The sequence below is a fragment of the Sceloporus occidentalis genome, unplaced genomic scaffold (genome assembly GCF_023333645.1).
Source record: "Sceloporus occidentalis isolate IW3139 unplaced genomic scaffold, rSceOcc1.0.p SCAF_1, whole genome shotgun sequence".
NCBI lineage: Eukaryota > Metazoa > Chordata > Lepidosauria > Squamata > Phrynosomatidae > Sceloporus > Sceloporus occidentalis.
This window is the reverse complement of record NW_028316981.1, coordinates 62,808,343-62,833,578: the sequence shown is the minus strand read 5'-3', so window position 1 is coordinate 62,833,578 and position 25,236 is coordinate 62,808,343. Positions and strand designations below refer to the sequence as shown.

The following is a 25,236-nucleotide window of genomic DNA, read 5'->3' as shown; positions in this document are numbered from 1 at the left end:
CATGGAAGTTAAAGTGGTGTCAAGTTGCTTTATTTCTACACTATGGCAGCAACCTATGTTAAGTATACTTACGTAAGTAACCTCCCCTGGTCTGACAACCACCCCCAAACCTGATGGAAACATCATTCACCCATGCTCCAATTGCTTGCTGAATGGACCTCTTCAAAATGCAGCTGATGCCTGGGGGTGGGGACGGGATTATGATCATGGCAATAGTGTCAAAATCATGACTAAGTAGCAATTGTGGATACAGAACAATTACAGATGAGTAAATCTAGGTAATTGTTGCCTATTCACAATTGCTACTGAGTCATGATGTGACACTACTGTCACAAATTACTCCCCCCCCCCCGCCTCCCACAAGCTCCTTTACATTAGCTGCATGGGAAGAAGGGGGTCCATTCTGCCAGCAGCCAGAGCATGGGTTAATGACATAACAAAGCAGCTGATATAAAATTTTGGTCAATCCTTTTGTTGTTCCTGTGATTATATATGAAATCTGTTCTGACAGTTTGCACACCTAAAACTGTAAAACATTTATGGTACAGACAAAGAGCTGGGATAATCTCTGAGGAGAGTAAACTGAATGTTATGATTTTGGGAAGCAGAACTATATGATTTAATAACAGCTCATTTCCTAGAGCAGAGAGTGGTAATCCTGTGATCCTCCAAGTACTGCCAGACTGCAGCTCCCCTCATTCCTTGCCACTGGCCAAGCTGCCTAGAGCTGCTGAGCTTGGCAGGCCAAACAACATCTGGAGGGTTGCATGATTCTCACCTCTATCTCCTTCAGTGGCACCATTGGGGGTGTTTGGGGGGACGAGTTGTGGCCCACACCATTGACATTCCAGAAACGAAGTGACACCCAGTTGCCCTCCACCACTTCAGGTTCACTGACTCATTCTCCTCTGGAAACCCTGACCCTGTATCAGAACCCCCAGGAAACTCCATGTCCCCCCAACACTGGGTGACACCAGGGGTGGGGACGCCACTTATTCCCCTGCAAGGAGTATTCATTTTTAGGCTCTAGCCAGCCAGCCAGCCCGTCTAGGAAACTATAAGACAGCAGTAAGAATCATACAGCCCTCCAGATGTTGTTGGGTTTCATGTTCCAGCAGCCATAACCAGCATGGCCAATGGTGAAAAATGCTGGGAGTTACAGTCAGCATGTAGTCTGGAAGGCTACATATTTCCCACCCCTGACCTAACAGGATGCTGCCCACTCAGGTACTTTCCAGTGAGATTTCGTGGGGGTACATATGTTTTGTTTTGTACTTTTACAAACTCTTTTTCCCTCTGAATGCTTATATCCCCCCTTTCTGCCTCATTATCCTGATTTGGGCTCCAAACTTCTATCAGTGCTAACTGGTTGATCTTACTACTACTATTACTACTTAGAGAGGCTGTGTTTCAGATCTGATTTCTAGAATGCTACTTTCTAGGGACAACTGTCTAGTTGGCCACTGTAGAGAAGGGGATGCTGGTCTACACAGGCCTTTTGGTCTCAGCTTCTGTTAATATTACGTTTTCAGAAATGGACATTTTGTTTCTTTTGGTACATTAAATATTTCCCTCATGGTCAAGTAACTTGGTATTGAACTAGGACTCTGAAGCACCAGGGTTCAAATCCCCAACTGACCATGGAAACTCAGTGGTTGACCTTAGCAAGTGACACTTTCTAAACTTCAAAGGAAGGCAAATTTGAACAATTTTTGCCAAGAAAGCTCTCTGATATGGCTGCCATATGTAGGAAATAAAAACAACAATAACAGCAGCATTCTTGCACTCAATAAACACCTTCCAAGTTGGCTTATAACATTTTTTAAAAACAATGACAGAAACAAAACAAAACAAAAAAACAGGAGGCGACCTGCAATGCAACCATCAGCTATGAATGAAATTATAAAACCTGTGGGACACTTAGAATCACAGAACCATAGAATCATAGAGTTGGAAGAGACCACAGGGGTCATCCACTCCAACCCCCTGCCATGCAGGAACTCTCAATCAAAGCATCCCCAACAGATGACCACCCAGCCTCTGTTTAAAGACCTCCAAAGAAGGAGATTCCACCACACTCTGAGGGAGTTTGTTCCTCTGTCAAACAGCTCTTACTGTCAGGAAGTTCCAACTAATGTTGAGATGGAATCTCTTTTCCTGGAGCTTGCATCCATTCTGGGTCCTATTCTCTGCAGCAGCAGAAAACAAGTTTGCTCCATCCTCATTATGACACCCCTTCAAATGCTTAAACAGAGCTATCATATCGCCTCTTAACCATCTCTTCTCCAGGCTAAACATACCCAGCTCCTTAGGTCTTTCCTCATAGGGCATGGTTTTCAGACTCTTCGCCATTTTTGTCACCCTCCTTTGGACATGCTCGTTTCTCAATGGCCTTTTTGAACTGTGGTGCCCAGAACTGGACACAGTATTCCAGGTAGGGCCTGACCAATGCAGAATAGAGTGGCACTATTACTTCCCTTGATCTAGACACTATACTTTTGTTGATGCAGCTTAGAATCATATTGGCCTCTTTAGCTGCCGCATCACACTGGTGACTCATGTTCAACTTGTGGTCTATTAGGACTCCTAGATCCTTTTCACACGTAGTCTCCTTAAGCCAGGTGTCCCCCATCCTATATCTATGTATTTCACCAGGGTGGGGGTGGGGTTTGCCATAAGTGCAGTACAGTGGTCCCTTCCCTTATGTGGGGGATCCGTTCTGCCGCCCGCCCTCCACATAAGTGGAATTCCACATACACTCGAGCCCTATTTTTAAAGAAACGGGGCTCATGCCTGTGGCACAAGTGCCATTACTCCTTCCAGGGGGGGCACCAAGCCTTGTTCTGGGTGGTTTTCGGCATATGCTGAAAACCATGTAACTTGCACCCGCGTATGATGTGGGTGCACTGTACCTTACATTGCTCCATGTTGAAATTCATTTTGTTTGCTTTGACCCAACTATCTAATCTATTAAGGTCATTTTGAATTTTCATCCTGTCCTCTGGGGCATTAGCTATTCCTCCTAATTTGGTGTCATCTGCAAATTTGATAAGCATGCCCCCTATTCTTTCATACAAGTCATTGATAAAGATGTTGAATAGCACTGGCCCCAGGACAGAGCCCTGTGGGACCCCACTGGTCACTTCTCTCCAGGAGCCATTGCTGAGAACTCTTTGGGTTTGGTCGGTCAACCAATTACTAATCCACCTAACAGTTGTATTATCTAGCTCACATTTTACTGTCTTGTTTGCAAGAATATCATGGGGGACTTTGTCAAAAGTTTATACCAGATTGGACTATATGTCAGCCTAAATTAGCATTGGCTGTTAGTGGCAGTAGTGGTTTATGGCTTCCACTTTAAAGGAACTGTTCAAGGTACTAATAAAGTTCAGATTAAAATTTGGAGCAGATTCATCATCATGCTGATATAGGAACCACCAATTGCCACTCTAGAGACTCTGTCAGAGCTTGTTCTTCTCCATCCCCTGTTCTCAGATCCTGGTCTTTCCCATTCCATCTTCCCATATGATATTGTAAAGACTGAATGGTGTGATCTTTAATATGAAAAATATGTATTCTGCCACTATTCTATGGTGTCTCCCTAACACAGCTTGTCATTTTAGGAAGATGAACACAGAGCATGGATGGGATAGGTACCATCTCATCAACCCATCTTAGATCAGCTTGAAAACATTACTGTTGAATTTAACATATTAACATTAATGTGAAAATTGATACACTGTTAATAATTTTCTTGAATATTGCAAAACTAATTTGTAACATTAATTGTTATTTACATATTAGTGATGTGCTCCTTTAAATCTTGATTTAAAAAATCAATTAAAATTACTAACAGTGGCCAAAGTTGACCAACTCTCCTCCACATTATCCCCAAAGTATCGCTTCTCAGCCTTTTGGCTAAGAGCAAGTGTAGTATCCCCAAAGTAACAAATTGCAGTGATGTGTAACAATAATTATTATCTTAAACTATTAGTGTTGTTGAGATTAAAATGTCTAAATAACTGACATTTTAAATTATTGTTTAAATATAATAAATTGATAAAATCATTTTAACAAATACATTTCAGGCTCTGATTATTTTTAAAGAAAAATGGTTGCTCTCCAAGTCAGGGCTGGAGAGATGGAGATGCAAAAATAAACCTTTTTTGTATGAAATGATACCAAAACAGTGAGCAAACAACAAGTATCCTAATTGTGGGAGAAAATAATCTCTGGTGAGAAAGAATTTTTGTTGTTGTTATCTTGCTAAAATTTCCTGTCTCTGAACCTGAAGGTGATTTCTATTTGTTGCTGTTAACTGTCTTCAAGTAGACCTCGGACCATGGCAACTCTATGAATGAGAAACTTCCAAGTTGCCCTGTCAACAGCCCTGGTCAGGTCTTGCAGACTGAGAGCCATAGCTATGTGATTGGGCCCATCCATATGGTCTTCCTTTTTTCCTACTGCCTTCTACTTTACCAAGTATGGTTGTCTTTTCTAGTGAGTCATGTCTTCTTATGATGTGTCCAAAGAATAACAGTCTCAGTTCAGTCATCTTGGCTTCTAGGAGAGTTCAGACTTGATTTGCTCTTGGATCCATTTATTGGTCTTTTCAGCAGTCCATGGTATCCATAGAACACTTCTCCAGCACCACATTTCAAATAAGTTGATTTTCTTTTTATCAGCTTTCTTCATTGTCCAGTTTTCACAACCATCCATAGAAATGGGAAACTGGACAATCCTAACTATAATATTCAGTTATCTAGTTTTACACTTTAGGATTTTGACAAAATTGGACAAAATGTTCAATTATTGATGAAGCTACTGTGTATCAGTATTTTACAAACATTAAGCCACAGACACACTCCAACCTTGTTCTTCTCTTCTGCTGATTGTCCGGTATAAATCTTAGCTTATTTTTCTTGCTTTTAATAGCATTAATATGAATGAGACTTTCTGTCTCTTGTGATCTAGTTTTTATTTTATATCATTTTTATACTACCTTTACATCAAAAATAGCACCCAGGGAAGCTAACAAACAAATTCAAAAGACATTTGAAACACACATTTAGAATCATCACAATAATGAAAATCATCACAGTAATTAAGACAGTCAAAAAAGCCAGTTAAAAGAGATGCAATATTCTGGCAGGAATCAAATACTTAGAACTGAATTAAGATCCAAACGGAACTTGGTTTAAATAACCCTAACTACTAATTGTTATTGTTTAGTGAGCCATTTGCACTAGGAAATGTCCAGACTTATTTTTTTTTGACTACCTGGACACAGAATACTACAGCACAGTACCTAAGCACACCTGATCTTATCTGCTTTCAGAAGCTAAGCAGGTCCAGGCTTGGTTAGGACTTGTGGTAGAGAAAAGTGTGGCTTCCAGGTAAGGCTAGGAAAGAATCCTGCCTGAAACTTTGAAAAGTTCCTCACAATCAGTGTTGACAGCCCTGAGCTAGATGAGCCAGAGGTCATATGGCTGCTAAATGCATTTTCCTCTGCTCCTCTGAGCCTATAGTTGTTGCCACACTACAGAATTACTGCAGTTTGACACTGCTTTAAATTTCATGGCTCCATCTTGTGGAATCCTGGAATTTGTGCCTTCTTATGGCACCAGAGGCTCTGACAGAGAAAATTAAATATCTTGCAAAACTACAAATCCCAGAATTCCACAGAATTGAGCCATGCAGTGTAGATACAGCCTATATTTGGCCTGCATGGTTACCTCACCACTACCACCACCATCACCCCTTTTGAATTATACTTTCAGCTTTATGCTTTGTATAAGAGTGGGAAAAACAGAGAGAGATCATGGAATGAATCAGACTTCCCCAACTGATGCCATCCAGATGCTTCAACCTATAAACCCCATTATCCTGGCCACCACAGCCTATAATTCCAGAATGACTGGTGTTATAGTCCAATGACTATGGCAGGAGACCAGGATGGAGAAAGCTGAGTAATGATTTAAAACTGCCATAGACAGATTGCATTCACAGCATACAATGGGCCCTTGGAATCCACTGGGGTTTGGTTCCAATCATGGATAACAAAATCTATGGATGGTCAAGTCAATGGACCATTTACAATGGAAGTAAAATGGTGTCCCTTATATGAAAGGGCAGAATCAAGGTTTGCTTTTTCCAATGTCTCTATTTATTTATTTTTAAATAATATTTTCAAGCCATGGATCATTGAATCCATGGATAAAGAATCCGTGGATATGTAGGGCCAACTGTACTTGCATTTGTGAATCTAAAGTTCATGTCATTAATGCTCACAGAATCATAGAGACATAGTGTTGGATGGGGCCTCATGGGATCACTGAGTCCAACCCTCTGCTCAATGCAGGATCTTCAGCTATAGCATCCCTAGATGTGGGGGTTCTGGCACTTTGTAGCCTGTGCCTTTTTCTCTTTCTTTCTTTCTTTCTTTCTTTCTTTCTTTCTTTCTTGTTTTTAAGGGACAGAGAACTCTTTAGCAGAAACAGAGTCCCTTATTTTGGAGAATCTGGAAAAGCTGATGGAAATGGGGAAAAGATGATCCTGTAATTGGGGAGGAAATGGTGGGCTCAGGGTGCAGCCGGATGTCTCAAACAAGGGAATACAAATCCGTGATCTCACAGCACATTTTGAAAGATAACTCCATGTTCCAATAGCCTGATGAAGCCAGGTGTTTTCGGGATTTTTTCCCCCCAGAGAGGAATACATGCTTTGGCACTGATGAAATTTTACTCAACCATTAAATTATGTAGCATATTACTCAGGTTTGAATTATGTCTTCGGCGGCTAAGATGCTTTGCGCAAATAAGGGTGTGATATCAGATGTTCCGTGACAATCTGGTGGCTTTTCTAAATGTCTGAGTACTGTAAAGAATGAGTCAGATGAAGATCAGAGTAGCTGATTTCCCCCTTTCACTTACAATATTACAGAAGGAGAGCCAATAAGCAAGATGAGATGATGTTCCTTCTTGGAAAAGTCACCACCAATTACAAGCACCTGCAGGTCAACTAAAGGAAGTGGAGCCTCTTCTTCTACCACCCACTGCATCTGATATAAAATATTTTAAAACTCTCTATTTCAGTTCAAGGGCCAAATCAAAAAAAGTCCTCAGGAGCCAAAGTCCAGTAGCCAACAAGGCCAAATACAAAAGGCTGGGACCCAGAATATCAGCATATTTCAGCTTAAAGCTTCTACTGCCAGAAGTGAGGCTTTGGGAGAGGCATTTTAACCTTTTAGACACGCAAAGAAAATCACTAAATGGGGGTGTCATAGGGAATTGGCTGAGGCTAGCTCAGGAAGCATCAACTGGGAATCTGAAAGGGTCATTTTTAGTCCAAGGGGCTGAAGATCCCCACACACAATTCAAATTGTTTCCATACCAGACAGACTGTAACAATACAGTACCTATGCAGCTAGCGAAGACAGCTTCACTTCTAGTGCACCAAGCCTTATACAGGTTAATGTGAAAGTGTGTTTCAGTGAAATGAGACAGATAATGTGTATAGGATTAGACTTGTGGCAGTTCTAGGTGGTCCCTGTAACAGGCAGTAGTTTAACAAATTCTGGATGGTAAATGGTAGGCACACAACTTTCCACTGGATCCAGATGTGTTCTGTTGGGCCAATTAAAAAGCCCTCCTGGTGGTAACGTGCTATTGGCATGTGCTAACGACAATTCTAAATGTGACACATGATGGATCCTTATGAGATTCCAGACACTTTCAGAGTATACCCCACTCGAAGAATCATGTTTGCCCAAGTGGCTTCGACAACTTTAACTAAGAAGACAGGGCATTCCAGGGATGCCGAAAACCCAAAATTTCTGAATGCAGGTGCCTCATCAGGCTGGCTTGAATAATTTGAGAGGCAAGGGCAATCAAATAATTCTGGCCCTGAGAGCATTGAATGGCTAGCGGCAAATTGTTGATGCTATTCTGTAAACTGTGATTAGTTCTTGTTCCACAGCTATCCGATGGAACATCAATGCTTGCAGCTCTGTATTCTTTTTGGAGAAGGGGACTGTCTTCCTCACAGATGCATTGATTACATCTATGGTCTTTTGGTCTGTTTGATGCTGTGAAGAAGTCTCTTCCGGCCACCCTCCTCTTCTTCAGGGCTTAAGAGTTCTACAACTCTTGGTTCTGTCTCTTCTTCTCTGCTTTCAGCCAGCATGGATGCACCGACAAGGCTGTGTTTCTAAACATGTTTTTTTCCCTTACACACATGGAGATCAGCTTTTAGGAACCACTGTATCAAAGTAGGTTTTCTCTACTGATGAGTTGTTTCTGTAGAACCTAGAAGTAACAATAAAGTAAGTTTCACTTTTACCTACCTATGTACCCTGTGTAGTCACCAAAAGCTCAGAGCTACCCCTTTTATTAGATACCTGTGGAGTACACGCTGGCTGCTACTGCTGCTGAACAAAGTTTACCATTTTAACCACATTTTCCAACACCTCTTGGGGCTGGGGAAGGAAGGGGGCCAAACTGTAACTCATGGGGTGTGTATGGGGGGATCTGAATCCGGATGGACACTCCAAAATCATTCACCCCTGGAATTCTTCTTTCTTTGCTGGGTTTGCTTTCCCTTGGTGACATTGCCTGACCTTTTCTTCTTTGGATGCCCAGACTGTGTCTCTAAATGAGAGGTGAAGGGGGTTCAGTTACTGAAGTGCTAGAAATGGGAGAGCTGGAAGACTATCTCATGATGGGGGGGGGGATATAAAAAACCATCTTCTTTGGAGGGCAATGTTCTCATTTTGAGTCATTTTGCACCCCTTGAGTAGCCCCATTGACAGGAGCAAGGGGGATATCTAAAAGAAGCTGCAGAAAGAAGAGTCAAATTTGTCTTTTTTTCAAAAATTGCCCTCTCTTATGATCTTCTTTCAGGGTGTATGTTCTCATATTCCCCACAACTCAGAGAGGGAAGGTCTTTGAATTCAACAGGCCCCCCTTCCTTGGGCTTATGTATAATAAAACCCTAAAGCCCTCTTCTCTGCTGCCCTTCTTCTCTTTGCATTACAACAAGCCATTGTGGTGTATCGGTTTGAGCATTGGTCTATGATTCTGGAGACCAAGGTTCGAATCCCCGCTCAGCCATGAAAACCCACTCGGTGACCTTGGGCAAGTCACATTCTCTCAGCCTCAGAGGAAGGCAATGGCTAACCCCTCCTGAAGAAATCTGCCCATGATAGGTTTGCTTGAGGGTCACCATAAGTCAAAAATGACTTGGAGGCACACAACAACAACAAACCTGAGGCAACCTATTGTAGCCAGGGAGAAAATAGCATTTCAAATCCACTTTAACTGCCATAGCTGCATCTTATGGACTCTTGGGACTGGCAGGTTTTTGGGGGGGAGGGGGGATACTTAGAACATTCAGTTAGAGAGCCCTCCATTGCTTCACCGAACTACAAATCCCAGGATTATTATTATTATTATTATTTATATAGCGCTGTAGATTTGCACAGATTCCAGAAGATGTTGCCCTAGCAGTTAAAGTGCTACCGTAGCTTTGGAATTATGTGGTGGGAAATGGCAGCCAGCACCAGGGCTGGCTCTAGGTATTTTGCCACCCTAGGCGAGAAATATTTTGGCACCCCTGTCACCCCTCATAATTATTTTTACCCCTTGATTTCCAAATTTGTTAAAGCTAAACATGACATAAAAGTTAGGTTCCAGTCTTTTGTCATAGTATTGAGAATTAGTCAAAAAGCCAATTGGGTTTTTACAGTTTAGAGACTTTTTTTATTGCTATGACATTTGGAATGGAGACTAATGCACACATATTCCTTTTGCAAGCTGGAAGCATTATTCATTCTAATGATATGGGAAAATCTGGATCTCATCCCCATGAATTTGTGGGGTGTGGTGGTGGAACCCTAAAAACTAAAAACCTTCACCCAAGGGGCAGAAAACGGGGTCACAAGGAAGAGAAGAAAACCAGTAGGGTCACCAGGTGAGAGGACTAGGGCTGCTGCCACACTGTAGAATTAATGCAGTTTGACACCACTTTAGCTGCCCTTGGCTCCCACGGTGACCAGCTGTCCTAACCGCAAAGGAGGAGAAGGCACCGCAAAATGGAGGACATGACCAAGTAAAAGCTGAAACCCCTCATATAAATATAAATTCATGCTTCTTAGTGATGCTCAAAAGTGAGGACATTTTTGGAATTCCTCTTGGACAGAAGACTGAAATGTAATATCCCAGAAAAGGGGACATCTGGTCATCCTGCTGGTTCCATGCTATGGAGCCCTGGGATTTGTAGTTTCTTGTGGCTCCACTGCTCTCTGACTGAGAAGGTGAAATCTCATCCAAAAATCCAAATCCCAGGATTCCATAGCATAGAGGCAGGGCAGTTAAAGTGGTGTCAAATTGCATTATTTCTGCAGTATAGATGCAGCCTATGAAAAAAGGATGGGAATGGCTCCAGGGTGAGAAAGAAAAGATACATAGTAGGCACAGCCATCAAGAGTAGGCAAGTCACATTCTCTCAGCCCCAAAGGAAGGCCATGGCAAAGCTTCTCTGAACTCATATTGCCAAGAAAACCCCATGACAGGTTCACCTCAGGGCAGGGCAGACCTCCTCCTCTTCCAGGACATGTCCTCCATTCCAACTTTCTGTCCAGGAGGTATTCTAAAACATCCTCCATTTTGAGCATGACTAAGAAGCATGCATTTACATTTCTAGGAGTGTTTTGAGGTTTTCTTAAGTCCTGTCCTCCCTTTTTCTTTAGTGTCCTCCATTTTGTGGTGCCTTCCTTTGTGGTGAAGACATCTGGAAACACTGGGAAGAAGACCAAGCTTTTAAAGCGTATTGTTGGAGCCAGTGTGAACTAGTTGTTTGAGCATTGGACTATGACTCTGGGTGGGGGCATCACACTCTCTCAGCCTCAGAGGAAGGCCATGGTGAACTTCCTCTGAACAAACTTTGCCAAGGAAACCCCAAGAGAGGGTGGCCAGGAGGCAGAAAGGACTTGAAGACACACAGCAACAACAAAAAGTGGGTCTAGAAATCAGAGAAAAGTGTGAGTGGGAAGGGAGGCAAAGGGGGGTGGATAGGGAAGGAATGGGGCCAAAGTCTGGGAAGGAGAAGGAGTTATGGGGGGGGGGAATGGGGCCATGGAAACCCACTGGGTGACTTTGGAGGAATCTCTCAGCCTCAGAGGAAGGCCACGACAAGCCTTTCTTGAACACATCTCTCTCTTGGCAAGAGAGAAAGGGAGAGAGGAAAGAAGGGAGGGAGGAAGGGAGGGAAGGAAGGAAGGAAGGAAGGGAGGGAGGGAGAAGGTAGCAAAGAAGGAAGGAAGGAAAGAAGGAAGGATGGGAAGGGAGGGACAGGAGGAAAGAAAGAGGGAGGGAAGGAAGGAGAGAAGGAAGGAAAGAAGGGGGAAGAAAAGAAGATAGAGGGAAGGAAAGAAGGAGGGAGAAGGGAGGCACTCTCTACCCCACAACAAACTCCATCTCTCAGAATTCCATAGCATTGAGCCAGAAAAAGTTAAAGCAGTGCCAAACCGGGTTAATTCTCCAGTGTGGATGCAGCCCAGGAGTTGCAGAGCGCATCAAACTTCTTCCCCCTTCCAGCCTCAGCAAGCAGCTCTCTCCCCCTGCTTCTCAGAGGCTGGCAGTGCTGCTGGCTGCTCTGCTTGCCTGATTCTATGATCCTCAGGCTAAAGCCACTCTCTAGGCAGCTGCCTAGTTTGCCTATGTGGATGAGCTGGCCCTGGCCAGCACATTGTATGCTACCACCACAACTTCCAAGCATGTCCTTGTAAAGCTGGAATATAAGCACCTGTTCCAAAGAGGTTCATTCCGAGTAAAGGACCAGCGCCTTCAAGTCAGGAAATCTTTTGGGTTAATTCAAAGATTTAGAAGGGTTAGTCTGGAAAAGCAGTATACCAAGGGATCTTGCAGCTCCTTTGAGACTCACTGAGAGACAAGATGGCAGCAGGAGCTTTCCTAGACTTGATCCCACTTCCTCAGATGCATGTTTGGAGTGGAGAATCTAGAGACAGGCCTATATAAGCCTACTGTCTGTGAGAATGGCAATTTAAATTCTTATGGGTATGGAGATGAGGTGACAACTTCAGTTTTAAAATCATCGGGAAGGCTGTTGCATAAAGCCAAGGAGAGAAGATAACTATATGAATGAGAATTGAAACTGTACTTAGCTATTGAGAAGGCAAAGGAAATTTGTAGCACCTTTGAGAGGAAAGAAAGAGGTTGGTAGCAAGAGCTATAAGACCCCTTTGCATACTGATTTCCCAGGCTAACAAGGCTATATCTTGGAATGCTCCTTAACTATTAAGTGCACCCAGAGGCCAGGCTAAAGTCATAAATCTCCTTGGACACATCGGGATTTGTTTCTGTGTGGTTTGCAGTGCTTTCATGGGTTGTCTGTGAATAAGACTCCTGGAGCCAGAGCTTATACACGTCTTGATTGGGACGAAAAGGGAACTGAGCCCTCAATAGGGCCTACTCTCAAGTAAGCATCCATAACATGAAGGTAGGTTTTTTGGTCCCTTTTTTTCACACCAAAGGATTTGCCTTTAATTCTTCCCTCCTCCCTCCCAAGAGACACAAAAACAGAATTTTCAGTCCTAACCATAGAAATTTCAACATGCCAAAGGAAAAATTATGAGCAGATTTTTATGCAGCAAGCCAGCCTGGCATAGTGATTTGAGTGTTGGACAGAAGCTCTGGAGGCCAGGGTTTAATTCCCAGCTTGGCTAGGAAACCCACTGGATGACCTTGGGCGAGTCACACTTTCTCAGCCTCTGGGGAAGGCAATGGCAAACCTCCTCTGAACCAATCTTGCCAAGAAAACCCTATCATAGGGTCGCCGCAGGGTTGCCATAAGTCGGAAGAGACTGGAAGCAGGTTGGATAATCATATAAAGTGATAATCATATAAAGTTATTGATCATTTTACTACAGAGAACCCCAGGACTAATAAAGAGCTCCTCAGAAGTTGTAGCCTTACACGCAAATGTTTACTTCGGAAAAAGTGGATCTAGGGAGAATTATTTTCGGTAAAGCATGGTTAGAAGTAGACTGCCCGAAATAACTGAGATTGTAAGCAGACATACGTGTACAGCTCAGGATACGTTTATAAAGCAGTAAATCTATAGCTGTGTTCTCTAGTAAGGATCCAAAACATGACAGATTTCCTCCACTCATTTGTTCCACTTATTAAACTTCTTGAAACACCTTTTCCTAGGCTTTCTACAGTACTTTTTAAAAATGTTAATAAATCACTACAAATCCATACATTCCAACACGGTTGCATTCCAGCAGACGTCTCGGGATGCAAGCCTTTCTTAGCACCAAGGGACTTCTTTTGGAGTAAACATGTCTAAGATTGTGCTGGTAGACACTTCCCAATGAGAGGCTCAATGCAATTTTCTAAAAAAAAAAAAAGTGCTGCTGTTGGTACAACTACATATGCATGGATAGAGTCAAAAGTTTCCAGTATTCTCTTTGGTTTCCATGGAACTTCTTTCTATGACCTGAAGCAAGATGAAGTTGCTTAAAGATAGCATTACTTATTTATTTATCAAATGTATACCCCACTTTTTCCACGGCTGGGCCTGTCCAGAGAAACTACCTCAACCAAAGCTAAGGAGGAGGGAGCTCTTCTTTCAACAGCCACCTTCCCTCAACTTCTCTCCCTCCTTCATCACTTTAGAGGGCTCGAGAAAGTCATTATTTGGACTACAATTCCCAAACTGGAGATACATTTCTGGAAGCGGTGTGTGCCCCTATGTGGACTATGTGGAAATTCCAGGAGTTGTCATCCAAATAGTGATACACACAAACACACACAACTTCCAGAATTACTTACTTACTGATTATTTAATTTCTACCCCAGCTTTCTCCCCAAAGGGACCCAAGGCGGCTCAAGGTTTAGGCTGGAAAAGAGAAGGTTAAGAGGTGATATGAAAGCCCTGTTTAAATACTTGAAGGGATGTCATATTGAGGAGGGAGCAAGCTTGTTTTCTGCTACTCCAGAGACAAGGACCCGGAGCAATGGGTGCAAGCTACAGGAAAAGAGATTCCACCTCAACATTAGGAGGAACTTCCTGACAGAAAGAGCTGTTCGACAGTGGAACAAACTCACTCCGAGTGTACTGGAATCTCCTTCCGTAGAGGTCTTTAAATAGAGGCTGGATGGCCATCTGTCGGGGATGCTTTGATTGTGATTTCCTGCATGGCAGGGGGTTGGACTGGATGGCCCTTGTGCTCTTCCAACTCTACGATTCTATGATTCTAAGGTGTATCTCCAGCCTGTTTGGTTCTGGGCATGGGACCCTTTGGGAAGCTTTTGAGTAATGAAGCTTGGCCAGTTCCCTTCTCATCCCCCCTCCCTTCTGCAAACGCTTCTCAGTATTTCTCTGGACCAAAGCAAAGGACTAGCAGGAGTCTCTCAGGAATTGGCCTTCTGCAGGGGCTTCCTGGCCACCTTGGCTTCCTCCTGGGCAAGCCAGCAATGCCTTGCCTTGGCCTTCCAGCTGGACCAGATCCTCCCCTTTGCAGAAGAAGAAAAGAGGCAGCGCAGCGCCATCCTTGTGTTGGAGTTTAGACGTTTGGTCTTACACACAGCAACAGTGTTTTTTCTTATAATTTTAACTTGCTATGTGCAAAACCCCAACACTTAGGCTTGTATAGCATCTGGAAACCATGCCCTATGAGGAAAGCCTTAGGTTATGTTAGGCTGGGGAAGAATCAAAGAATTGGTAGAGACTTAAAGGATCATTCAGTCCCACCCCGTTATGCCGAAATAAGCACTCAAAGCACACACATACACACCCCAGATTGCCATCCAGCCTTTATTTAAAAACCTCCAAAGGAGACTCCACCACTTTCTGAGGGAGAATTCAAAGATATAGCCGTGTTACTATCAGTATGTAGAGAGATCTTGTAGCACCTTTGAGACTAACTGAAAGAAATTGTCAGCACGACTTTCATAGACTTCAATCTACTTCCTCATGTATCCAAATGCATCTGAGGAAGTGGACTGAAGTCTACGAAAGGCAAGCTCATGCTGCCAATTTCTTTCTTTCAGTTAGTCTCAAAGATGCTGCAAGATCTCTCTCCAAGGGAGTGTGTTCCACTGTCCAACAGTTCTGTCAGTTTCTCCAAATGTTTAAGTGAAATCTATTTTCCCGTAGTTTGCTTCCATAAAGAGATGATACAACAGTAATGTTTAAATATTTGAAGGGTGTCATACTGAGGATGAAGCAAGCTTGTTTTCTGCAGCTCCAGAGAATAGGACCCTGAGCAATGGGTTCAAACTACAGGAAGAGATTCCACCTCAACATTAGGAAAAACTTCCTGACAGTAAGAGCTGTTCAACACTCCATCAGAGTGGTGAAGTCTCCTTTTTAGGAGGTCTTTAAACTGGATGGCCCTTGGGGTCTCTTCCAACTCTATGAGTCCAAAAACTAAGTCCCAGTTGGTGCTCTGGGGCTTTGAGCAGCAGCCAAGTTTTGTGCCCAGCGGAAGGGTGAAAGGGTCCCAGGTGCACCTTCTTCCAAGTGCCCAGGGAAATCCTTCCTTGGCCCTGTGGATCTTTCTCCTTTATTTCACTGGGGCAGGTTGCATCCAGGGTAGGAGATGGCAGAGGGTCAAGACATGTGGATACTTCACATGCGGTGAAGCCTAGGGCTGTTTGGCTTAGACTTGGAAAATTTCCTTTCGTGAACTATTCTCCAAGAATCCCCCAGTCCACTTGGTAAGGTTTTATGTGCGGTATGTACAAGTGTCCAAGCTGCCTGGAGGATTCTTGGACTTGTAGTCCACAAAAGGAACTTGCCCCTAGATCCATCCACAGCAAAGCAGCAGCATTTTCAGAAGCTCCTGTGTGTGCCCTCCGCTGGTGCCTTGTGCATTTCAGATGAGTAAAATAGTTGTGCCTTTCCACTGATTCGACCTCCCTGTTTACTGCTCTCCTTCTGTTGTGATCCCTTCTCTTTGGAATAAATAAATATAAATACACATACACACATACATGTATAAATATAAAACCTAAGGTACATTGTATATAATTATATATCTATATCAATATATACATGTAGACAGACAGACAGACAGACAGTTTGCAAAATGTGACTTGTTGAAAGGCATAGGATATAATGTGACAGTATGGTTTTAAACATAAAATAAGAAAGCATTTATTCATACAGAATAACTAATTTAGCAATTTAGCATTTTAGTTATGCCGATTATACATACTTTATCACACAGTATGACACAAGGTTTGTTAAGGATGGATTAACTATCAACATATAAATGGGTGTAGTCAATGAAGAAAGTGAAAACACTAGAGTATCCAGTTAATAGGAATTAGTGAGAGGGAGGGTTGGATAGTAAAAATAAATAACATATACATGTATTTTCATTATATGAGCATGCATAACAAATGATTGCCAATATGCATTACTGTACAGTGTTCCCAGGGACCAATGCAGGATGAGCAGAAGAAACCACTCCAGAGACCAATAACACAGATGGAGAGCAAAGAGGGATGAGCAGATCGCCCTCAACATCATGGAGCGTAGCGAAAGACAGGCAAGATTATGTAGAAAACAGTATTGAAATGCGTCAAACAGACAACTGAGAAGGCTGAGGATGTCTGCACAAGCCAGCATGACAGAAGAAAGTTGCTGGAACAAATGAACTCCCTCACAGACATTGCAAAGGGAATACTGGAGGTTGAAAAGGAAAAATTGGTTACAGAAAATAGAAAAGTTGATATTGCACTGAAAGAACTTGATCCCCCCCACCTCTTGCTCTACTGTCAGGAAAGGGAAGGAAAACCCCCCCAAAGCAAAGCACATTCCTCAGACTTCAGTTACAAGTCAGCTACTATTTCCTGACAGTGAAGATGAGGAAATTTCAATCTGTGTGGTGGCCTGCACAGTGGACACAATGGAAACTGAAGAAACCCAGGCAGATTAGAAAGTATCAAAGGGATTATTAAAACAAACAAACAAAAAACAAATATACACACCATGAATTTGTGCATCTGGGAAAAAACAGCATACACACCATAAAAGTATCTGATACTGTGATAGAATGTATATTTTGATGAGAGTGATTTTGATTGTTTATAATTAAATTTGCAGTTTGCATGTGTCCATCACAGTAAAGTTTAAGAAGTGATTATTCACCTAATACTGTGAAGGGTTTGTTGTTGTTTTTTTTATTTTGTTATATCCCACCTTTCTCCCAGTACAGGGACTCAAAGCTGTGAACAGGAACTCAAGGCTGTTATGTGTTACATGTTAGCTGGAAAAATAAAAAAGTGTTTGCAACATTAAAATATACTGATCCATATCACCATGGCACTTTGGTGTCATAGTAGTCGAAGGAGAGGTGTCTATTATATATCAGGATAAAACACCAAAAACAAAACTAGTGACAATCAAAGATTTTCAAGGCATGTGTTCCTGGTCTCTAATATACAGTTACACTATCCATGTTATTTTTTGGTGTATCCACATGAGTCCTTCACTCAAAAATCCTCACCCTGGTAATGCTAGTAAGTAATCCTAGTAAAGCTAGCTTTCATACCAGGAATGCTATGAACAAGAGAGATGCTGATTTGTGGTCTAGCCTGGTTGGACTGTACTGTTTGGTTTACTGTTTGCCTATATTCTTATCATGCCTATCCCCCCATATTGAGAGCCTACCCCTCTTATTACAATTAAATGACAGTTAAATAATTGTTCTAATAAAAACAAAGGAACAGTTGAGTTGATAAAAATTTATTTCAAACATAGGAAAACAGTTCTTTAGCACTTTCTGCAGGAATACTGGCAATTCCCAGATTGAGGAATGCATATGCCAGCAGAATGCAGTTATTGGGGTGAAGTGTATGGCAATAACTTTGATGAGGAAATCTTCTTAATAAAGTGATTAACATACTGCACATGTCGATGGTAATAAATAGACAGTCCATGTTCTTTATTGACGATCAAGCATTCTGGCAATAGCTGCTCTAACTGTTTCTCCCTCCTTTTTACAACCATTAATGTCGTTTTGGAAATCACCCTGCATTGCTGGCAAGCGAAGCTCCTCCACTGATTCATCGGCAGTGTGCAGCACAGCTCCACTCGTCTCGCATATGTTATGGAGCACCACACATGCAGACACCACTGTAGCGAAATGTTGTTCTCCCACTGAGAGCTTTGCCCCAAGGCACCCCCAACGGCTCTTTAGTCTGCCAAAAGCTCTTTCTACCACACTGTGAGCCGAACGTAAGGCAGTGTTGAATTTCAGTTGCTGGCACCTAACTGTACCACCGTATGGCTTCATAAGCCACTTTCGCATGGGGTATTCCCCATCAGCAATAATCAACGGTGGCACCTGGACACCATTGATTGTGATGGTTGGGTTCCCAGGGACAAATGCCCCTGCATCCATTGCTTGGCACAAGAACGAGTGCTGGAATATGAAAGAGTCATGATTTCTACCTGGAAATCCTGCCTCAATATTGATAAATCTGCCATTGTGGTCAGTTGCCCCCTGCAGTACTATGGAGTAACCATGCTTTTTGTTGTAGTAATCCTCACCCCCAACCTTGGGGGCACGCACAGGGATATGTATCCCATGAACAGCACCAACGCAGTTTGGGAAGCCCAGCTTCTCGAAACCATCCATGATCTGTAGGGGGATAAAATGTAGGTTAAACAATTAAACAAAGAAGAGCAATGTCCACTAACCTATATAAACAGCTGACCTAATCATAAGGTACTGTTGAGTGCCTGTCCTTAAGAAAGTACAGTGAAATCTGTAGCATTGAGCATGTGTGGCGAAAGAGACAGGTCAAATATAAACTAAAGTACATTTTACACACACACACACACACACAAACACAAACACAGTGTGGAGAGCCCTGAATGAAAATACAATCCTCCCTCCTAACTCACAGATTTCCTTCGACTATGCGCAGAGCAGCAACCTCCGTCATTTCAAATGGTGTGCATGCTTCGCACGTGCGCCTGGGCCATACACACAGGGGAACGCCTATTCAAGCCTATAAGTTTGAATATGTGTGAGCCTCCATTTTCACATGGGGGGTCCGGAACGGAGCCCCCACACAAACAGAGGGCCAACTGTATATAGTATATTAAAATATATTCAAATGGAATAATAGAATCATAGAGTTGGAAGAGACCACAAGGGCCATCCAGTCCAACCCCCTGCCATGCAGGAACTCCTAATCAAAGCATCCCCAACAGATGGCCATCCAGCCTCTGCTTAAAGACCCCCAAAGAAGGAGACTCCATTACACTCGGAGTGAGTTTGTTCCACTGTCGAACAGCCCTTACTGTCAGGAAGTTCCTCCTAATGTTGAGGTGGAATCTCTTTTCCTGCAGCTTGCATCCATTGTTCCGGGTCCTGTTCTCTGGAGCAGAAGAAAACAAGCTTGCTCCCTCCTCAATATGACATCCTTTCAATATTTAAACAGGGCTATCATATCACCTCTTAACCTTCTCTTCTTCAGGCTAAACATCCCCAGCTCCCTAAGTCGTTCCTCACAGGGCATGGTCTCCAGACCCTTCACCATTTTTGTCGCCCTCCTTTGGACACACTCCAGTTTCTCAATGTCCTTTTTGAATTGTGGCGCCCAGAACTGGACACAATATTCCAGGTGGGGCCTGACCAGAGCAGAATATAGTGGCACTATTACTTCTCTTGATCTAGACACTATACTTCTATTGATGCAGCCTAAAATTTGCCTTTTTAGTTGCCGCATCACACTGTTGACTCATGTTCAACTTGTGGTCTACTTGGACTCCCAGATCCCTTTCACATGTAGTTTCATTCAGCCAGGTGTCCTCCATCCTATATCTGTGCATTTCATTTTTCCGCCCTAAGTGCAGTACCTTACATTTCTCCGTGGTGAATTTTATTTTGTTAGCTTTGGCCCAGCTTTCTAGTCTATTCAGGTTGTTTTGAATTTTGATCCTGTCCTCTGGAGTATTAGCTATTCCTCCTAATTTGGTGTCATCTGCAAATTTGATAAGTTTGTCCCCAATTTTGTCCTCCAAGTCATTGATAAAGATGTTGAATAACACTGGGCCCAGGACAGAGCCCTGTGGGACCCCACTGGTCACTTCTCTCCAGGCTGAAATAGAGCCATTGTTGAGCACCCTTTGGGTTCGGTCGGTCAATCAATTACAGATCCATGTAACAGTTACTTTGTTTAATCCACATTTTACAAGCTTGTTTGCAAGAATATCATGGGAAACCTTGTCAAAGGCCTTACTGAAATCAAGATAGATTATATCCACAGCATTCCCTTCATCTACCAAGCTGGTAATTTTATCAAAGAAAGAGATCAGATTTGTCTGGCATGACTTCTTTCTCTGAAACCCATGTTGAATGTTTGTGATTATGGCATTGCCTTCTAAATGTTCACAGACTCTCTGTTTAATGATCTGATCCAGAATCTTTCCTGGTATCGATGTCAGACTAACTGGACGATAATTGTTGGGATCCTCTTTATTCCCCTTTTTGAAGATGGGGACGTTTGCCCTCCTCAAGTCTGCTGGGATCTCTCCTGTTTTCCAGGAGTTCTCAAAGATTATTGCCAATGGCTCCGATATTACATTTGCCAGTTCTTTTAATACCCTTGGATGGAGTTCATCTGGTCCTGGAGACTTAAATTCATTAAGATTAACCAGATATTCCTGTACTATCTCTTTACTTATTCTGTGCTGAAATTCCCCTATTCTGTCCTCTGCTCCATTATCCTCAGGTTGAGCACCCTTTGCCTTTTCTGAGAAGACTGAGGCAAAGAAGGTGTTGAGTAATTCTGACTTTTCTCTGTCCTCTGTTAGCATTTTGCCATCTTCTCCACGCAGTGGCCCTCCCATTTCCTTCTTCTTCCTTTTGCTGCGGACATATCCAAAAAAGCCCTTTTTATTCTTTTTAACCTCTCTAGCAAGCCTGAGTTCATTCTGCACTTTAGCTTTTCTGACTTTACCCCTACACATGCCTGCTATTTCTTTGAATTCCTTTTTTGTGATTTCCCCCTTTTTCCATTTCTTATACATGTTCCGTTTCAAACTCAGCTCAGTTGAAAGTTCCTTAGACGCGTTACAGACCGCCCCTTTGGGGCAGCCTTTAGGCGCACCTTTCCCCGCCGGATCGGGGCCTCAGCGGCCAGAGCGGCAGCCGCTGAAGCCCCGATCCGCCGCTTTCCGGGCTGCGGGGAAGCGGCAAAAGGCCCCTTCCCCGCAGCCTGGAAAGGGGTTGTAAGACCCAGCAACCTCCACCAGAAATCCACAACAGCAACTTGCTTCAAAGCAGTGAAGTTTTATTGGAAATACAGGTAGATGTGACTAGACAAACTTTTCAGCAGAATCTGGCAAGCCAAGCCCCAAGCACTAAGTTAAAACAGCTACTCCTCCCCACCTTTTTTTCCTGTGCCTGAGAAGCAAGCACGGCGGCCTTGAAGACGCTCACAGATGTCTCGGCCTTATCACATTTCATTCCATAGCAGCAATCATTCCCAAGCACTAGCCAGCACCCATCCCCCCCACTGCAAGCAGGCAGAACTACAATCTAAAGCAATTGCTAAGCAAGATGAGCAGTGACTATAGTGACTGTGAATATTGATTAGTAATTGGCTTTGGAGTTCTGACAGGGGTGTCCTTGGAGCTTCAAGCCCCAAGGACACCCCGCGGCGGCGGGGAGAAGGAAAAAGGGGCCGTTTGGCCCCTTTCTCCTTTGGTCCGCTGGGCGCAGCCGTCTGAAGGCTGTGCCCAGCGGACCAAACCAGGAAGGAGCTCCAAAACGGAGCTCCTTCCGGGGTTGCAGAAATGGCGCCCTAGGCGCCCTGCCGCGACCCCAATACGTCACAACCGCGCCGCCTCGTTTGGAGGCGGCGCGGTCGTCACGTATCGATGGCGGCGGCCGTGTGGAACGGCCGCCACCATTTTGTGCGCGCAGAACGCGCACTAGGGTTAGGGCGGTGCACAAGCACCGCCCCGTCTTAACCCTAGTACGCGCTCCACACATACTTTTTAGCCCGTCTGTAACGGGCCTTAGTCATCCATCCTGGTTTCTTGAGACACCTCCCGTTTTTCTTTCTCACTGGAACTGTTTGAAACTGTGCCTTCAGTATCTCCCTTTTGAGAAACTCCCATCCGTCCTGAACTCCCTTCTCTTTTAGTATTTCTGACAACGGGATCACCCTCAATACTTCTCTAAGTTTACTGAAATCCGCTCTCCTAAAGTCTAGAATGCATGTCTGATTATGCCTGGCTTCTCCTTTCCACTGTATAACAAACTCCAGGAGAACATGGTCACTTCCACCTAAGGATCCCACCACTTGCACCCCATTAACCAAGTCATCCTTGTTGGTTAGGATCAGATCCAAAATAGCTGACCCCCTTGTTGCCTCTTCCACCTTTTGGGCCATGAAATAGTCTTCCAGGCAACTGAAGAATTTGCTAGACCTTGAGGATTTTCCTGAATTTGAATTCCAGCAAATATCAGGATAGCTGAAGTTGCCCATCTCTCTTTTCTGACTGTGTGGTCATCTGTTCTAGAAAGGCATCATCCAATTCCTCAGTCTGACTTGGGGGTCTGTAGTAGACTCCCACCGTAACACCCTTGTTGTTTCCCTCCCCTTTGATTCTTATCCACATGCTCTCCACCTGGCTTCCATGATTGATGTCCAGGATCTCTTCACTGGTGTAAATATCTCTGACATATAGTGCTATTCCTCCTCCTTTCCTGTTTGGCCTATTTCTCTTAAAAAGATTATACCCCTCTATTTGCACATTTCACTTATGAAACTCATCCCACCAGGTTTCAGTGAGGCCTATTATATCATATTTGCTTTGTTGTACTAGGAGTTCGAGTTCATCTTGCTTATTTCTCATGCTCTGTGCATTAGTGTAGAGACATTGCAGACCATGGGTCCTCTTTACTTGCTGCCTGTGCAAGTTTTTTTGCCTCCCACTCTTGGGTCCTTGCACTGTTTGCCCTGTTTCCTCTATGGCAGTAGAAGGTACATTTTAATATATACATATTCATATTCATATACATATACAAATATATGTAAAAATAGATATAGATATAGATATAAACACACACAGTCGCCCCTCCTAACTCACAGAGATCCATGACCTCGAAAATCTGTGGAGAAGTGACCTCTGTTATTTTCAAGGGTGAGTGCGTACAGACACACATTTCATTCAAGTTTATGGGGCTTAACTATGCAGAAGCCTCATTTTCATGGGGGTGGTCTGGAACGGATCCCCCACGAAAACGGAAGGCCAACTGTGTGTGTGTGTATGTGTGTGTCACATGAACATATATGTTCAAATATAATGAAATAGAACCTAAGCTACATTATATATACTGTATAAATATATTCCAATAGAAATAAATTACATTTTAATGTATGTATATATACACACAGAGAGTCACGCACACATACGGATATGTATATATACTGCATGTATGTATGTGTGCATGTATATATATATACATTCAAATATATTGAAATAGAACTTAAAAGGTACATTTTATACACACACACACACACACATAGATATATGTATATATGTATGTAAATGTATCTTTTAGGTTCTCTGTCAATGTATGATAGGTCCATGTTTATGTCCCTGCACACCCCACAGAGGAGTGGTGGGCTTCCCTTTCGTGACGCAGAGCCCCACGAGGGGCCATGCCTACCTGCCGGTGGTCTCCCAGGCGGACGGTTCTCCTGAGCAGCACCTTCTCAATGGCCTGGGCCACTTCGATGCAGATGACGGAGGCGGTGGAGAGCCCGATCTGGAAGCGCCGGGCCACCTTCTGGTAGAGGAGGGGGCTGGAGAGCCACCAGACGCCGATGGCCACCCTCTCCTCGACGGTGATGGCCCTGCGCATGGTGGTGTCCTGGGCGCGGAGGTGGGGCCGGAGGGCGTCGGCCAGCGCCAGCAGCGTCGCCTTGGGCATCTTGAACTCCCGCGCGAAGGCCTCCTCGTCCCAGGAGCCCAGCACCTCCTCCGACCACCAGTTCCTCCGCGCCGCCTGGGGCTTCACCCACCAGCGGCGGGGCTCGGGGACGTTGGCCAGGTAGGCCAGGGCGCTGTTCCTGTCCACCTGCAGCAGGAAGTGCAGGACGTCGGCCGAGGAGGCGGCCCGCGTCTTCCGCGAATGCTTCCACAGCCGCAGGAAGAGCAGCGCGTTCCGGCGCCGCTTCTGCCGCTGCCTCTCCAGCATCTCGTACCTGGCGATCAAGTGCGTCAGGAAGAGCAGCGAGGCCTCCAGGCGCCCATCGCCCACGACGCCCTCGCTCCCCATTGGCAGCGCCGGAGGAAGGGACAGGAACAGGAAGAAGAAGAAGAAGAAGAAGCACAGACCCGGAAGTGAAGGACTCGCGCGTCACTTCCGGTGTGAAGGCAACTACGGCGTCTTTGTGCGCATGCGCAGAAAAGCCATTCCCAAACCTGTCTGAAAACCAAATTAACTTTCTACTGTGTTCTTGTTCTTGTTAATAATAATAATAATAATAATAATATAAAGTAAAATAATATAAAATAGTATATAATATAATATAAAACATATTAAACATGAAAACATGTTATTAATAATAATATAATATCATATATAATATAATATAAAACATTAAACATAAAAATATGTGAATAATAATCATATAAATAGTATATATAACATATAATATAAAATAATATAATTTAAAACGTATTAAACATAAAACATGTTATGAATAATTATAATATAATATATATAATATATAATATAATATGATATAAAAGCATTAAACATAAAAATATGTGAATAATAACAATATAAAATAATATATACATAATGTAAAATATATGATATAATATAAAATAATTTAAAAACATATTAAACATAAAACATGTTATGAATAATATAATATATAATATAATATAAACATGTTATGAATAATAATAATGATAATTTAAATATCATATCATATATATCATATATTATACAATATAATATAATATAAAAACATGTAGTAACAATGATATAACAAAGTAACATAAGAACAACCCCCATCCCTCATCCTAAAGAATTCCACACAATTAAATATAACAGAACTAATAAATACAATAACATGATTAAAATCATTAAAATTCATAAAAACCATTAAAACACAACAGCGCAAGGCATCCTGGGAATGAGTGGTTGGTTTCTCTGTGTGAAAA

The 25,236-nt window shown here is 43.1% G+C and overlaps 1 protein-coding gene and 1 pseudogene across 1 annotated transcript; one reads left to right on the top strand and one right to left on the bottom strand.

The window, feature by feature from the left end:
* The first annotated feature begins 3,898 nt into the window (after window positions 1-3,898).
* LOC149321482 (U2 spliceosomal RNA) lies at window positions 3,899-4,044 on the top strand (annotated as a pseudogene).
* A 13,718-nt stretch (window positions 4,045-17,762) lies between these two features.
* On the bottom strand, window positions 17,763-24,340 carry LOC149321481 (uncharacterized). The gene is made up of 2 exons (XM_089498545.1): window positions 23,729-24,340; window positions 17,763-18,676 (listed from the first exon to the last, which is right to left on the bottom strand). The coding sequence occupies exons 1-2, from the start codon at window positions 24,338-24,340 to the stop codon at window positions 17,978-17,980; spliced, it is 1,311 nt and encodes a 436-aa protein (XP_089354671.1). The 3' UTR covers window positions 17,763-17,977.
* Between the last annotated feature and the right edge of the window lie 896 nt (window positions 24,341-25,236).